Below are 17,711 nucleotides of genomic sequence, written 5' to 3' on the forward strand. Positions count from 1 at the left end.
TTCCACGTCTTCTTTCCAAACTTTTAAGTTCCTTGACGTCGTCTTGCATCCTGGTATGGTCAGAGTCGATGAAAAGTAAGCGATTGGTAGTCTAGCGGGTATAGCGGTGGATTTCCATTAGAGTAATGCTAGGTTCTAATCTAATTGAGTCATAATCAATTTTTCATAATTTTTTCTTGTTTTTTTCTAGATTTGTAAAGCGAATTAGATGGAATGCCTAGATTCTGTAAAAAATGCGAGTTTTTTCACATTTTTTAAAACAAAATCTGAAATCTGAATTTGTTTTTTTTCTAAGTCCTTGCCAAAGGCAACGTTGCACCCCCTCATTTCTTAGCTGCGTTCTCTCACCCCCCAATTTACACACCCCTCTATTCTTTTGTTCTAGAAACGGCAGAACACGTCCCGCTCTCCCATCGACAGGTCGCTGTCTCTCGCTCTCTGTCGTCTAACCGAGAGGAGATTTTGAGGAAAGAGATTCCGCGGGCACATACGGCTTCCTCGGACTTCTCGGGATTCTCGGGCTCCTCATTATGAGCTTCTTTCATATGTCTATTACGACCGGGTGGGTCATAGTAGTGTAAAAAACACTAAATGTCGGGTTGTAATTCAATTTAATTTAATTCAATTTAATTCCGACGGGTACGAACGTGAAACACACACTGACACACACACGAACTTAAAAAAAAACGAAATCGTGACAAACACGAACTAAAAAAAACGCAATCGTGCAAGAAAGACACTCAAGAGAGCAACTGAAAAGTTGACTTGACTGCCGGTAACTGAAAAGAAATTGCGGCCGTAGTGGTGTGCACTGAGTGTGCAGTGGTGTAGAGGTTGGGTGAGAACGGACGTGTGCATCAATCATCCCCTTTGCCAATCAGGGTGGGTCGCGGTGGGCAATTGTTTTTTGGTTTGTGTTTTATTATTGCGAGCTGACGATGAATTGGGTCAGCAGCAGGCTGCTGTTAATCGATAAAGTGCTGTTCTTGTTATTCTCGTCTAGTGGCTTTATTCTAACGTAAACTTTCAAATAGTTGTAGGCTTCCAGGTAGGTCAGATGTTGCTTGGTTAAACGCCAACACACACAAACACACAAAAACTGAAGTAAGAAAAGAAGGAAAAGAACACTTAAGAATATGGGGGAACAAGGGATTAAAAATTTCAAAGTTTTCTGGTTTTTTTTTACACTTTCTCACAAGGCAGGATCTTTTTTTTCTTTCCCCAGCGAATTCTTCCTCGTTTTCTTTTTTTTGAATCGTCTGAGACGTTTTCTCGACTTATGCTTTAAGCTGCATAATTTTACAGAATCGTATTTAAGCTGCCAGAATTTTACATATTACCTAAATTTCAACGTTTATATTATATTTTTTATTGCCTTGAAAAAAAAATTTAGTTAGAAAAGGAATAAAAAAATAATTTCTAAAACTTACACGTAATTCTCGAATCTCTGACTGTGCAACAGATAGATCGTTTCTTAGAACTGCGTGGTCTTCTTTTTCGAGATCATCTTGCTGAAGTCGTGCCTTGAAAAAAAATTTAGTGATAAAAGGAATTAAAAAATAATTTCTAAAACTTACTCGTAAATCTTGTATTTCAGCGTTTGCCAAAGATAAATCATTACTAAGAATAGCTATGTCTTCTTTTGTACCAGGTGTCCTAAGAGACTCAATCCCATCAGAGCCGTCTGCGATACCGTGATCGCCAGCACACTTCGATCTCACGGCTTTTGAGACCGGCGTGGAGAAATGTCCAAACCCTGGCGATCGTTCGGGTTGGCCTTTACACCTTCCTAACCTCTGGTGTTTCTTCTTATCCCCTTCGGAAGCAAAAGGGGATTCACAACCCTCACAAATCGCACTAAATTTCAAATACAGTTAGATATATATAGATATTAAAAAAAAAAAACTAAATTAAACATACTTTTAGTGACTCTCCTTGTGTAAATTTGCCTTAATAGTTTTCTCAATGCCACTCGAACCACCCCTGCAAAAAAAAGAGATATTTATTGACGCGTAAAAAAAGGTCTTAACATTGAGACCTTAATTATTCTTCTTTGCGTCTGCCACGTCGGCCAGAGGCCTCCTCTTCGTCTTCTCGGTTTTCTTGGCCTTCTCGCTCTTGGTCTTCTCGGGCTTTTCCTTGAGAATTTTCCGCATATGTTTATTGCGACCATTTGTGTCACTGTAGTGTTTATAACAGTTTTTGTGAACTTTACTCTCGCATTGGTGTCTAAAGAAAAAAAAAATTATACGAAACGATAAGGTAACGCACCGTTTATGTATTTACCTTTTGTGAATATCTAGCCGGTTGATTTTCATCTGTTCCCTGGCTTTATCCCAAATTTAATCATACAAATCTCCTCATCTTCTTGGATCTTACAAATTTCCTAAATTTCAACTTTGTTATTATATTTTTTATTACGCGATTATTTTTATTTTATTACGATTTTTTTATTACGCGATGACGAACGTTTAAGAGTTTCAATTCAACGGATTGTTCCTTGGAGGCTACGAGATCTTTTTCAGGTTCTTACCTTCAAGACAACCTTTTTGGAACTCCAATTCCCGAATCTTATCTTCCAATAGTTTTTTTGTGTGGCACTTTCCATATCTAAATTACTGCAAATTTGAAGAGAGATTATTAATAACACGTATTAAAAAGATGTCGAACATATTACCTGATTTCACTATTGGGGGCATTGGTGACCAAGACGTTTGTCCTGGCCGCCCTTTGGTCCCTAACGTCTTCCAGTGCGACTCTCATACCAGGAATTTTAGTCGATTTACTTTCTCCCTTATGTTTTTTCAGTAAATGGCTTTGGGCGGCAGCATGAGATCCATAGGTCTTATAGCACCACTCATTAATTGAGGTGCATTGAAATCTATAGATTTTAATGCAATCTAATTAGCATTTTTGCAACGGAGCGGAAATTTACACCCATTGTCTTTCCCCCCTTTCCCCTTATGCAGCAACCCTCCTCTTTGACCATCAGCAAGGAGGGTGATAGCATGCGGCGGTTTTCACCCTCTTGAAGGGCGACTGGACTGATCAATCACAGCGTGTACGCATTGGCACAGACACTGGCTCCTCCCCAAAAAGCTTGTTCTTTTATCATATAGGGAATAAGGGATGTATGGATTATAAAGGATCTTACTTTTTATGAGCGGACCGACGGTGCATTTTCATCGCCAATTTCCCTTCCGGTCCCATTTTGTGCTTTATGTCGCATTTCTGATCCGGCCCTGTTTTCAAGTCACAGCGTAACTAAATATTATAAAACGAGAAAGTTGATTATTATTAAAACCTTTAACAAAAAAAGGTTAAATTTAATTACCATTTTGTCCTCTAGAATTGTTGCCCCTATCAACTGTGGTTCCAAAGCTTCCGCCATGTTGCAGCAAATCTAAGCCGGAGCCGGAGCCCGTCGGAGAAGAGAAAGGAAGAAAAAGAGCTGCAGGGCTCTCTGTCCGTTTCCTAAATGAAAATCACGTGGCAGAATCAGAAAAAATGAAGAACGTCCGGTATAAATCAACACGCGTGCAGCACGACTTGGCCATCCCATGCCCCCCACCCGCCGATTCTCTGACTGCCACCCTCCACCGCTGAATTTTTTTCTTATTTTACCACCCACTTTTCCTCTCTACCCGCCGACATTAGCCGAACTAAAAAAAAAATTCTATATGTTGTAGACTATGCTAGAAATGATGCATGTAGATCATTGATGTGTTTGTCCGTTTCGAGCAGAGTGGCCGCCGGACGGCCCTGCCCAACACGATTGTCCGCGCTAACGATATACATCACCCGAGTTTTTATAACTACATCTATCTACATGCATGAATCAAAAAGCGATAGATTGACGACCGGAGGAAATGGAACAGGTATTCCATTTCCATCCAGCCAAATGGAAGGGTTGGCGGACGTTTGTGTCGATGTGGATATCCGTGTGTGTGTGTATGAGTGAAGGGCTATAAAACGATAAATAAAAACAGAAAGAAGCGGATGAAAGAGGGGAGAGAGAGAAAAAAAAGAAACACGAAGAAGGCGGCAGCAGCAACGGTGGCGGCGCGGCCGCGATTCCGAAAAAACTCGGGACCCTGTCATTTAAGGATCATAAGAGCAGCCCTTACCTCCCAACACCCTCTCCTACACACATACACACGAAAGAAATAGAAAAAGAAAAAAAAATACACCCTCCCAACTGTATGTGAATCGACTGATTAATTCTATCGAGCCGACGACCTAGGGCTCTTTTCCAGCGCCAATTTCAAATCCACCACGGCCAAAAAGGATCAGACAACACCGAAAACTCATCAGCCATCATATCGGACCCCGGAAAATAAAAAAGCGCATTTGGCGAAAATATCATCCATCAATTTGGCATAGGAAGAGGGGAAAAAAAAACGAGTTGCAGTTGATGATGCTTCGATCTCCAATATCAGAAAGAAATTATTGCCCTATACCGACAGGCAACCGCCATTCGAATTATTTTTCTTCTTCTTTTCCTAGGCTCTATCTTTAGTAAGCGTTGAGGTACGAAAACGCAGAACAAAAAAACAAAACCAAAAAAATCAAAGTTGATTACATTCAATGCCCCTCTTCTTTTTCTATCCATTTTGTTTTTCTCGACGCGATTAAGAACTGGGCAGAGGGAAAATAGTGGCGCCATTTAAATATCAAGTTGATTAGACACAACAATCAAAAACATTCATTACTTTTTCTTTTCTTTTTCTTAGGCAGAGAGGAGAGAAAGATTTTTAAAAAAAGGAAAAAAACGAAATTTTTGGCTCGACAGAAAAGAAGCACGCGAAATCGCTTGCTGTGTCTAATACACACACACAAATTGGCCAATGGAGAGTGAGATGGGGTAGTTGAGAAACGGAAGTGACAATCCAGCTCAATATTTTGTTATGACGGGAAGGAAATGAGCGATAGGGGAAGGCACGAATCCACCATTGATTAATCACGGTGTATGTGTGTGTGTGTGCTTTAGTCTGTCAAATACCGAGATTTTAAATGTTAGGGGCAGGGGGAGAAAAAAGACACAGGCTATCTCTGGGACCTTTTTTTTAGACTTGGTATTTGGAAAACCGGCAACTACGGGAGGGGGAACAAAGGGAAACTAACTGAGAAATGAAAACTTTTCATTTTCACATCGAAATTAAAGTGATTTCTCAAATGGCATGGGGGTCAACATTTCAGATGAGGTTATAGAGCTAACGATGCTCTTTTTTTTTAAGCCCTAAAGAACTCTCCTAGCCCTTTTTCCGGCCAGTACAAGAGAGCCAAAGTAATACGATTTACTACTGGCCCTCTCGACTGTGCGGAAACTTTTACCTCCAATTTAAAAGGGACGCTCCCGTGAACGAAAAAATCCCCCAAAAATATATGTTATAAACCTTAAGTCTAAGAACCCCCTGTCCAAAAATCGTTTTCGTCCGATGAAAACTTGATTTTTGGCGAATTTTCAAAAAACCCATTTTCCCATAACCTTCTCTCAGCTGTGCGGAAACTTTATGTAGCTACTGTATTATGAAAAATAATGACCACAGCTTTTTTGGATCTGCTAAGTTTTGATCCTCTGTTACTCAAACCTTTTTTTTAATAATGAAAAAATATGCAAAAAAACTTGTAAACGTTGCACATCAATCAATTCGCCTCACAATTCTGCGTCGATTGATGTACAAACATATGAAATCAAAGAAAATAAAAATTTATTCACAATTTTCTGTTCGGAATTTGCTTAAGCTGTCTGAAATTCTCATTTTGGCCTGTTTTTCTATTTTCATTGATATTTAAGAAAATTCTTAAAAATAACAAGAAAACCTTGTATAATATTGTAGATCTTTCAATTCTCTATCGATTGATATAATTAGTTAAGGGATTTTTCTAGTTTAAACCTTAAAAATTCCTTACCACGTAAAATTTTTTACTAACTGAGTAACTGACACCAAAGAGTCAAAATTTCCAGTCGTAAGCAAAATAGAGAAATTTCAAAAAAAAAAATTTCAAAAAGAAAAATTGACATATTCAGTAATAAGTTATTACCCCATTTTCAATGGGATTCACTTTCATTTCATATTAGGGCGTTTAAATGAACTTGACTTGTTATTTTCAAGGAAAAGCAAAGGATTTGCATTATTGCTTTACTTTTCTGTCACCCTGTAGAGTATGATTACCAATTCTTTACACTGTGTTCTATAAAATAAACAGCAGATTTCACAATGGTATTGTCTTCATGAAAAGCACAAATTGCCCTTGAAATGAGCTGCTGTACAACACTGATCAAATTTAATAGCACTAATAACTTAATTTAAAGTTATTTTCTTATTACATATTATGAAAAATAATGACCACAACTTTTTTGGATCTGCTAAGTTTTGATCCTCTGTTACTCAAACCTTTTTTTTAATAATGAAAAAAATATGAAAAAAAACTTGTAAACATTGCACATCAATCAATTTGCCTCACAATTCTGCGTCGATTGATGTACATACATATGAAATCAAAGAAAATAAAAATGTATTCACAATTTTCTGTTCGGAATTTGCGTAAGCTGTCTGAAATTCTCATTTTGGCCTGTTTTTCTATTTTCATTGATATTTAAGAAAATTCTTAAAAATAACAAGAAAACCTTGTATAATATTGTAGATCTTTCAATTCTCTATCGATTGATATAATTAGTTAAGGGATTTTTCTAGTTTAAACCTTAAAAATTCCTTACCACGTAAAATTTTTTACTAACTGAGTAACTGAGTAACTTACACCAAAGAGTCAAAATTTTCAGCCGTAAGCAAAATAGAGAAATTTAAAAAAATATATTTAAAAAAGAAAAATTGACAAATTCAGTTATCAGTAATTTCCCCATTTTCAATGGGATTCACTTTCATTTCATCTTAGGGCGTTTAAATGAACTTGACTTGTTATTTCCAATGAAAAGCAAAGGATTAGCATTATAGCTTTACTTTTTTGTCACCTGTAGAGTATGATTACCAATTCTTTACATGTGTTCTATAAAATAAACAGCAGATTTCACAATGGTATTGTCTTCATGAAAAGCACAAATTGCCCTTGAAATGAGCTGCTGTACAACACTGATCAAATTTAATAGCACTAATAACTTAACTTAAAGTTATTTTCTTATTACATATTATGAAAAATAATGACCACAACTTTTTTGGATCTGCTAAGTTTTGATCCTCTGTTACTCAAACCTTTTTTTTAATAATGAAAAAAATATGAAAAAAAACTTGTAAACATTGCACATCAATCAATTCGCCTCACAATTCTGCGTCGATTGATGTACATACATATGAAAACAAAGAAAATAAAAATTTATTCACAATTTTCTGTTCGGAATTTGCGTAAGCTGTCTGAAATTCTCATTTTGGCCTGTTTTTCTATTTTCATTGATATTTAAGAAAATTCTTGAAAATAACAAGAAAACCTTGTATAATATTGTAGATCTTTCAATTCTCTATCGATTGATATAATTAGTTAAGGGATTTTTCTAGTTTAAACCTTAAAAATTCCTTACCACGTAAAATTTTTTACTAACTGAGTAACTGAGTAACTTACACCAAAGAGTCAAAATTTTCAGCCGTAAGCAAAATAGAGAAATTTAAAAAAATATATTTAAAAAAGAAAAATTGACAAATTCAGTTATCAGTAATTTCCCCATTTTCAATGGGATTCACTTTCATTTCATCTTAGGGCGTTTAAATGAACTTGACTTGTTATTTCCAATGAAAAGCAAAGGATTAGCATTATAGCTTTACTTTTTTGTCACCTGTAGAGTATGATTACCAATTCTTTACATGTGTTCTATAAAATAAACAGCAGATTTCACAATGGTATTGTCTTCATGAAAAGCACAAATCGCCCTTGAAATGAGCTGCTGTACAACACTGATCAAATTTAATAGCACTAATAACTTAATTTAAAGTTATTTTCTTATTACATATTATGAAAAATAATGACCACAACTTTTTTGGATCTGCTAAGTTTTGATCCTCTGTTACTCAAACCTTTTTTTTAATAATGAAAAAAATATGAAAAAAAACTTGTAAACATTGCACATCAATCAATTCGCCTCACAATTCTGCGTCGATTGATGTACATACATATGAAAACAAAGAAAATAAAAATTTATTCACAATTTTCTGTTCGGAATTTGCGTAAGCTGTCTGAAATTCTCATTTTGGCCTGTTTTTCTATTTTCATTGATATTTAAGAAAATTCTTGAAAATAACAAGAAAACCTTGTATAATATTGTAGATCTTTCAATTCTCTATCGATTGATATAATTAGTTAAGGGATTTTTCTAGTTTAAACATTAAAAATTCCTTACCCCGTAAAATTTTTTACTAACTGACACCACATAGCCAAAATTTTCAGCCATGATCAAAATTGAGAAATTTCAATTCATGATTTCAATTCCATCTATTCGGTTCACCCACCCATACCCACAGATGTATCGCTATCTTTTTTTAAATTAATTTATCATTCCCTTAACACATTCTGATCAATATTTTCCCCTTAATTTTAGTTTAAAATACAAAAAACTGTAATAAAACGTTGGAAGTGAAATCCAAATTCAGAGCGTTAATAGAACTGATTTCTTTCCTGAGCTAGAGGTGTAATTTTCATTCATTTTGGTAGTAGGCTGCCGGAATGAGTTTTTGGCGATCAAATTTTTTTCTGAAAAAAGTCCGCCCTGTAACAGTAAGCGAGTTACTGCACTTTTTTTCAAAAAAAAGTGTCGTAAACCAATAACTCCCGCAGGCTACCACCAATATGAATGAAAATTACAACTCTTAATCAACCTTTTACGCTAAATCGAAATATCAGATCAGAATTTGCCTAAAATAAACATAGGCATGTGTAATTAACTGCGAACGAATTTTTACTTTCACGCACGCTACTATGCGGCTGAACGACGAAAATTAATTAAAATTACAAATTTAATTCAACTTTTTACGCTGAATCGAAATTCGAAGTCAGAATAAGCGTAATATGAACATACGCATGTGTATTCAACTGTGAACGAATTTTTATTTTCATGCACGCTACTATGCGGCTGAACGTCGAAAATTTATTAAAATTACAAATTTAATTCAACTTTTTTCGCTGAATCAAAATTTGAAGTCAGAATAAGCGAAATATGAACACACGCATGTGTATTTAACTGCGGGGAGGGGGCGGGGTGATCAATTACTTAAGTAGCGTTGAGAATAACAATTTGTACCACATTGTATACACACAAAAATTAAGAATAAAAGTATTTTGCAAACGTTTTTATATTTAAACCCTGGATTCAAACGATTGAATGCAATAATAATTACAAATTAGCTATCAAAAAGGCACACTCAAATGGACTAGTCGACTCTCAAAGACTAGTCGATAAGAATCGACTTTCCTCAGTAGAAAAAGTGACTGTGCGATTCGTCGCAATCTAGATTAAATCAGATCTAAATATATAAACAAATGCTGTTAACGTTTAAATTAAATAAAGCTTCAGTTATGTATATTCCTGTACCACTTTTATAATGTATCGTAAACATCACTAGTCAAGCAACTAGCACCAAGTGCAGTGAGAGTATCACCTTTTTTAAAATTTACCTTTAAAATCAACCGTTCATCAAAAATACACACGAGAATTTAAAATAAATTTATTCTGCAAACGTTTTACATTCAAACCCTACATTCAAACGATTAAATTCAATAATCATTACAAAAATACAAGCTAGCATTCAAAAAGGCACACTCTAATGAACAAGTCGACTCTTATAGACTAGTCGATAAAAGTCGACTTTCCTCAGCAGAAAAAGCAAAAATACAAGCTAGCATTCAAAAAGGCACACTCTAATGGAGAAGTCGACTCTTATAGACAGTCGATAAGAGTCGACTTTCCTCAGTAGAAAAAGTGACTGCGCGATTCGTCGCAAAGCATCGAGACGACGATATAGTGCGCGACCATGTTGGCTACTTGCTACGTCATGAAAAAGCTCATGATGGCGCGAATATATTGCTGACCAGTAGACGAAGACAACGTTTGCCAAAACCCAAAACATTTTGGCTAAATATAGGCTATGGTCCGACACAGCACACAGCCATTCACAGGATGTGTGACCGTGACGTTCAGACCAGTCCCAGGCCAGTGCCAGAAGACTTTCAGGCCAGTAAAAAAAATTTATGTTGAATGTGATGTATGAAAGAATGAATGAATACATAGAGTCTGAATAAAAAAATGCATAATTTTTTGCTCGTGCGAGATGTTCGGGCTCGTGCGAGATGTTCAAGGGTCGTGCCAGAGCCATTAACCCATTACTTAAGAAGTTTCATAAAAACTTAACATAAAAACTTCTTAAGTTCATAAAAATGCCGCCGCATACAGATGGCGTTTGGTTGTTTGTTTTCTTAACTTTTCAACAACCAAACGCCACCTGTATGCGGCGGCTTTTTTATGAACCAGAGCGGAAAAAAATTGTTTTCAGCGAACGTAAACAATGAATAACTTAAGAGCTATTAAATATTTTTCAAAACGACTTTTAAATTTAGGAAAATTGATATCTTAACTAATTTTGTACAAAAGATCAAAATTTTAGGAGAAATACATGACTAGATATAATGAGTTTACGGAGGGACTATCCGCCATTAAGGTCCCTTGTTTGTAAACACCTTTTGGTGATTTCATAAAATTTGAGGCATAGTCCCTCACAGTATATTTAATTACTAAAACATCGTTAAAGCTATAACATTAAAATTTGATCTCTGATCAATAAAAAGACGGGGAACATTTATTAGCTGTAAAAAAATTATTTTTATTTCTTATCACAATTCTAATACATTTTCTAATTTTTACATTTTTTTCTATTTTTTTATAGTAAAAATTATTATTTCTGAGGAGGGTTTTTACAACAAATATAAAATTATAGTAATAACAAAGCTCATGAAAAACATTAAGTGTGCAATTTGTTAAACCCCCTTTTTTCATATCTTGACTCCACTATACGCTCCAACACAACTGACAGTTTCACCCATCGATCTCCCGCAGTCCATCGGCGTTTCAGTTAGCGTATCCTTCAACATCGTCATCACCCCTTCGGAGCATGAACAACTTGCTGAATGGAGTTCTAGGTATGATATATCTTGGTGCCTATCCGGGAAGATACAGTGGAACTCCGTCAACGGGCTGTTATCCCAGTTGCCCAAACTGTTCCGTTAGTTCCATACGATTCATTCGATGATGATCGTGAACACGTGGAAGATAACGAACAGTACAACTGGCATTTTTGGGATTCAGCATTGAGGAAGTATGAAAATTATAAAAAAAAGAAATATGAAAACACCGTGAAATTTCGTGACATCCACCATATGGTAGTTTGGTTTCTTACAATTACCGTTAGATAGCACATCAAAGCAAAAAGTGCGTTGAACATTTGAAATTGTCAATACCACATCACGATTTAAAAAGATCCAAGTCTGACGATTATTCTTCCGTTAATTGGTTTCGAGTCACAAACATGGCTTCAAGTTCCACACATTTTGTTGATGACAACACTACTCAGGTCAAACAAATTGTAGAACACAGGTAATGTTTGGTTTCACATTCATCTTTATGTGGTATTTACCCTGACAATAATTTAATCTGAAATAACTAGGGAAAGTAATGATGCTTTCGAGTACAAGGTTGTTTGGAAAAATTGTTTTCGCTTACCATGTTGGCGATAACCTTCTACTTTGGATTGCCCAGACCTGATTCAAGCTTTAGATTCTTTACTCCTGCGAATCAACATGGAAACTGCAAGACTCATGGCCCATGAAGCCAAGAAGATTGAAAAGATGAAGATTATTGAAGAAAGGTAATTTCCCATTAATTGTTATGATACTTTAACACTTAAATTTGTATTTCCATTATATAGCATTGACGAACCAAGTTCTTGATTGCATGGTTTGGGTTTACGTGGGAAGAAAGACATGACATTCCAACGAAAGTTATAGAAAGCTGGGAAGAGGAGAAGCTCCTGCAGACTCCAAGTCCCAAAACATAAATGCAGCAACTTAACAATTTAAGATGCTACTTATTACAAATCCAATCAATTTTCTTATGCATTTCACTCTCTGTAAATACCCAAAATTTATTAACTTTATAAATCCAATGTCCTGACATTTTTTGTTTGAAGAAGAAGAACAGCACTTATTTATGTAACTATATTACTGGCGTTACCCCCAAAGTTCATTTTACAATTTTGCCTATACCGGGTTATTATGGATTATTATTCCATTAAACCATTATAATTAGTGAATAGACGGATGTGCAAAGGGTAGAGCGAGCTTGGAGGGTGGTGAGTCCCAGAGTAAGCATTTTGCATCTTGCTTGACGATAATGTTGGAAAGTTCTTCTCCTCGGTATACCTCTGCGACCGATGTTAATTTATCGTGTAAAATTAGGAGGCGGACTAAATTAATTGTTGTACAAAAAGTCAAATGAAACAAATAGCAGCTTTGCTTTCCAAATGCATGAGCACTTTGAGCAGGTGGCCTTTGCGTACTTATAGGTTTATTTGGGTGGGGCAAAACAAATAGAGGAAGGGAAGCCAAACGTTTCGGCTAAATACAGTAGGGCAGCAACCCACAGCCCGACAGCCATTCACAGATTTAACCCCGTGATAGTAGTTCGCTTTCTACCAACTTATTTGCCGTTAGATAGCGTTTGCAATCAAAGCAGAAAGCACGTTATTAGTTCTGCGACGCCAGCGAGATAGGGTACGGAGCTGTAGCCTATTAAAAGCAAGGGACAACTATCGCCCTCACAGCAGCAAAATCAAAAGTGGCGCCATTTCCCAAAAAAGCATTGACCATCCCTCGGATCCAACTGCTGAGCAACCTGATGGCGTCAATACTTATCAAGTATATCCGAGACCAACATCGGATAGATCATAAAGCGCACATCTGGTCTGATTCACACTCTGGTCTGACATCGCCACATGTTGGATAACAGCCGCCAACAAAACCCCTTGAAGATCAGAGATTTCGGCGCAGAGATCCATTTCCGCGAAGGGACACAGAACCTGGCTGACCTTCTCTCACGAGGCGGAGAATGGAAAAATGTTGACTGATAGACTTGTCAATCACCTTCTTCTTTGGATTGCCCTGACCTAATTCAAGCATTTGATGCTTTACTTGTTCAAATGGATTCTGAAACTGAAAGACTCATGAAACATGAAGCCAAGAAGACGGAAAGAATGAAGATTATTGAAGACATGTATTTCCCCAATCCCCATTGAAATAATTGAATTGAAAAAATATATTAACACTTCAATATTTCTTACAATTATAGCATTAATGGAACCAAGTTCTTGGTAGCATGGAGTGGGTTTACGCAGGGTTTACGTGGAAAGAAAGATATGACATTCCAACGAAAATTATAGAAAGCTGGGAAGAGGAGAAACTCTTGAAAACTCCGAGTCCCAAAAAATGAATGCTGCAACATTCTTCTAAATCCTATCAAAATTCAGACTACATTTTTCTTATCATCTTATGCATTTCACTCTCTGCGCAGTCAATAACCAGATTGATTCACTTTTTATAAATCCCAACGTCCTAAAATTGTTTGGTCCTCCAGAAGAACTGGTTAGAGTGGGAGCGAGTGGAGAGGGAAATTCTGCAAGGGAAAATAAACATGCGCCAAGGGGAGGAGAAGCTAAGGAAAATGCGCGCAACAACGTAAACCAGGAAGTATTTATGTTTTCTTAATGTATTATACGCAAACTTACTGATTTACGTCGGATTGCATTTTCCTCAACTTATTTTCATTGTATTTGACTTCATTTTATGTTAAATTTTCTAAATGTTTCTTTATTATTCTTTTAGTGCTAGGGCCACCTTATCCCGCTTTTTAGCGGATGAGTTGACTCAACGAGTCGTGCTAGAAAGCAGTTGGCGCAGGTGAAGGGGCAGTTCTGTTATTTACATTAAATTTTGTATCAATCCTACTATTTTTTATATTTGTTGTTTATATTATGCCAATTGTTATTCAAAATCAATGTTTACATTGATTAATGGTCTAGTAAAAGAAGAATAAATAAGTAAGTAGACCAATAAATAAATGACGATCGGGCGCCAAATTTCAAATTTATTTTTCATTTTTTAATTTTAAATAAACTACGAACGACGAGGCTGACCATACGAAAGGGCTGCTGCGGCCAGACTGGCGAAAACGAGGCGAAATTCCTTAGGCCTCGAATTAGGGGTAGGGTGACATAAAAACAATAGAAAAGGGCGCGGTGGAAGGGGCGAGAAAAGCGCCACCTAGAACATGTAAATGGGAGAGGGATGGGACAAAACAAGTTTTGACTTGTCCTGACTTCCGGCGAGACAAAACAGAAAAATAAATAAATGACGATCGGGCGCCAAATTTCAAATAACGACTCCGTCGTGAACAGAACCAAAAAGCATTGACATTGTCCATAAGAAATGAGCGATGACATGAAAAAAATATGTCTTTTTAATTTTTAAACAAAAACAAAATGTTTTCGCGTGACTTTAAAACATTGGTTTTCAAGCAGTTGTTGAAAGATTATATGAGATTATGTGATAAGAAATTAAGGGAAAGAAGACCTGCTGCCTCAGTAAGTATTTCACATTTTTGAGTCAGTAAAAATTTCGGCGGAAAATGTATGTGAAACAACAAACCCCCACCTTTTCCTTTTTCACAAACTCACAATTTTGGCTGTGCTAAGCAATTTCTAAAATGTTGTTCCACTTTTATCGAGTTCATGATAAGGACTCCAACGATATGACGAAGACGTCAAACAATCAGACAAAAACAAAGCCAGTTGAACGCTTTTTTCTTTAATCACTCTGCTTCTGCTGCAATCACTGTTTACAGCAAACAAAATACGATGACCGAACGTTTGGAAAAAAATGTACGCAAAGTTGTCCTCATCACAGGTAGGCCTAAATCATCTATAACCGTAAATTGTCACAATTAATTCGAAAGTAAAATTTTCATCCTGCAGGATCGAGTTCGGGGATTGGTGCGGCAGCGGCAATCCAGTTTGCAACTTTAGGCTACCGGATGTCTTTGTTCGCCATGAATGTACCGGTGGACGAAGCTGGACTGGCCGACACAAAAGATCGATGCCTGAAAGCCAATCCTGAACTCACCTCAGATGACGTAAGTGGCGATCCCATTTGCATATTAGTAAACGTGTATTGAAACTTATACATTTTGCAATCAGATCCTGACGATGACTGGCGATTTGACTGTAGAGAAAGATTGCCACCTGTACATCGAGAAAACGTTCGAAACTTTCAAGAGAATTGACGTCCTGGTGGCCAACGCCGGAATCGTCAACGGCAGTCGACTGGAAAACCTGAAAATGGAAGACTTTGACAAAGTGATGAATATCAACTGTCGAGTGGTTGTCCTAATGAATAAATTGGTCATCCCTTATCTGGCCGAAACCAAAGGAAATATTGTCAACGTGTCCAGCGTGGCCGGATTGCGTGCGGTACGTGCAATATACTGATAACGAATTCTGAATAATTGATTTGAACTTTGATTGTTATTATATAGTGTAACGATATGATTGCGTACTGTATGAGTAAAGCTGCCGTTGCCCAATTAACTCGTTGCGCCGCTTCCGAATTGGCTTCCAAAGGAATTCGGGTCAACGCCGTTTGTCCGGGCCTTATCGACTCTACCAGGATCTTTCAAAACGCCGGATTCTCGACCGAGTTCCACGACTTGATGATAGAACGCGTGAAATCCTCCCACCCTCTCGGTCGAGCCGGAACCCCGGAAGAAGTTGCCAAATCCATCGCTTTTCTGGCCTCCGAAGAACAGGCTTCATTCATGACTGGAGTCACTTTGCCAATTGATGGGGGACGTTGTGTCTCGTCATAAAATTAAAATGGCAAATCAAAATTAAATTTGACAGCACGCACCTGGCACGCACTATAGGCTATCAAGCTAATAAAACTTAAAGAAAAGATTCCGGTTATATTTTCTAGGCTTCTTAATTAACAATTGCCTGTATTCATTACATAATAATTAAAAATATATTTCAACCGCGTCAGAATAAAGTGTATTTTTGAAATTGGTTCAAAGACGACTGTATGGTGTCACACGAAATCGCACGAAATGAATGATGCATACCGGTATACCTAGAAAAAATGTATTTCGTAGCAGATAATAAATTTACGTCCTTGGGAACATACATTACAGAAATTCGGATACCAGGAAGTTATTGCTTATTTGAGTCCTTCGTAGTTTAAAATGAAAAAATATGATGAAAAAAAAAATAATTTCAACACATGAGCCTTGAAAGCAGAAAAAATTTTATCAGGTAGATAGAAGATAAGCGATAACGATATTTGAAATACAGATAAGGAAGCGTCTGCGTTTTCTAACGGTAACATAAATTTGTCAGTAACTGTAAGCGAAGGATGTCAAGATTTTGTTACGTTTCTATAACAAACATCTTAATAAATAAGAATAATGGAAGAATCTTTAGATCAAGGTAAGTTATTTATACAACATTTAAGTGTTCTGAGTAAATGACCAAATTGTATATATCCACACACAGTTCAAACAGCGCCAATCATGACTTTTGAGAGGAATAAAATCCTCGGGCGAGGCACCTTTGCATGCGTCTTTTATGGAACGCTCAACGGATTACCTGTGGCCGTCAAAAGAATTCAACTCCACGATCTGGAAGAATCCATTCACAGGGAAGAGACGGCGATGAGACAGCTAGATCACCCGAACGTTCTCAAACTCCTTCACGTCCAAGAGAACGAAGATTTCAAGTAAGTTGAAAACTGATAACGAAGTCTAACTCGTGACCAAACGTACCCACCTCTTGAATGAATAACAGATTTCTCGTGCTGGAGCTGTGCGAGGCGACAATCGACGATTACATCCGGAGACGATACATGGCAGACAACATGCCATCCGATTGCGACGCCCTACATCAAATGGCCAGCGGCGTCCAGTACATTCACTCCAAAGGGTTCGTCCACCGGAACGTGAAGCCGGAGAACGTGCTCATTTCTACGTCTGGCGTCCTGAAAATCGCCGATTTTGGTTTCTGCAAACCCTTCCGGCCGTCCGGAAGCTTCTCGATGACGAGCAGCGGTCCCAGGGGCACCCGGATATACTGCGCGCCGGAATTCCTGCAGCTGGAAGGCAAAAGCAAAGAGGAGAGAGACACAATTCGATGCGACGTCTCCATCGATGTCTTTTCACTGGGCTGCATGTTCTTCTGTTACATCAAAAAAGGTGATCACCCGTTCGCCAAACCGGGATCGCCAATCACCTACGCCATCGCCAGCAATATCGTTTACGGAAAGAAATACTTGCACCTCGGTGAGCAGTCTATTCATTATCATTTAAATGCGAATAATTTGAGAATAATTGATTTGTTTTGACCGGTTTTGTTTAGCATTAATGCCGGATCACTACGCCTACGAAATGATTGACGGAATGACGCAAACTGTCCCGCAGGATCGCTGGACGTTAGAACGAGTAATTGAAACTTTGACACCACACTTGACCAAAACTTAGACAAAACGCGAGCCAAAAATACAGAGAAAATAAAAATCTAGTGTTTTTTGTTCATTTCAATCTGAATTGCATGTCGTAATTTAACTGCAATAAATACCGGAGAGACTCTGCACTTTTTTTTTCAAGGTTTTCCACCATG

General features: G+C 37.2%; 3 protein-coding genes across 3 annotated transcripts in view; 2 read left to right on the plus strand and 1 right to left on the minus strand.

The window, feature by feature from the left end:
• Positions 1-17,711, minus strand: part of LOC124313083 (dipeptidase 1-like) — a 1,013,891-nt gene that overhangs the window by 957,531 nt on the left and 38,649 nt on the right. The window lies entirely within an intron of this gene.
• Positions 10,875-17,701, plus strand: LOC124313266 (serine/threonine-protein kinase/endoribonuclease ire-1-like). Its single transcript, XM_046778097.1, has 5 exons — positions 10,875-10,888; positions 16,494-16,526; positions 16,593-16,815; positions 16,884-17,374; positions 17,451-17,701. The coding sequence occupies exons 2-5, from the start codon at positions 16,505-16,507 to the stop codon at positions 17,570-17,572; spliced, it is 858 nt and encodes a 285-aa protein (XP_046634053.1). The 5' UTR covers positions 10,875-10,888; positions 16,494-16,504; the 3' UTR covers positions 17,573-17,701.
• LOC124313288 (uncharacterized oxidoreductase TM_0325-like) lies at positions 14,810-16,084 on the plus strand. The gene is made up of 4 exons (XM_046778137.1): positions 14,810-14,952; positions 15,021-15,178; positions 15,243-15,515; positions 15,581-16,084. Exons 1-4 carry the CDS (start codon positions 14,904-14,906, stop codon positions 15,908-15,910), a joined length of 810 nt encoding a protein of 269 aa, XP_046634093.1. The 5' UTR covers positions 14,810-14,903; the 3' UTR covers positions 15,911-16,084.

This window comes from Daphnia pulicaria, chromosome 9 (genome assembly GCF_021234035.1).
Source record: "Daphnia pulicaria isolate SC F1-1A chromosome 9, SC_F0-13Bv2, whole genome shotgun sequence".
NCBI lineage: Eukaryota > Metazoa > Arthropoda > Branchiopoda > Diplostraca > Daphniidae > Daphnia > Daphnia pulicaria.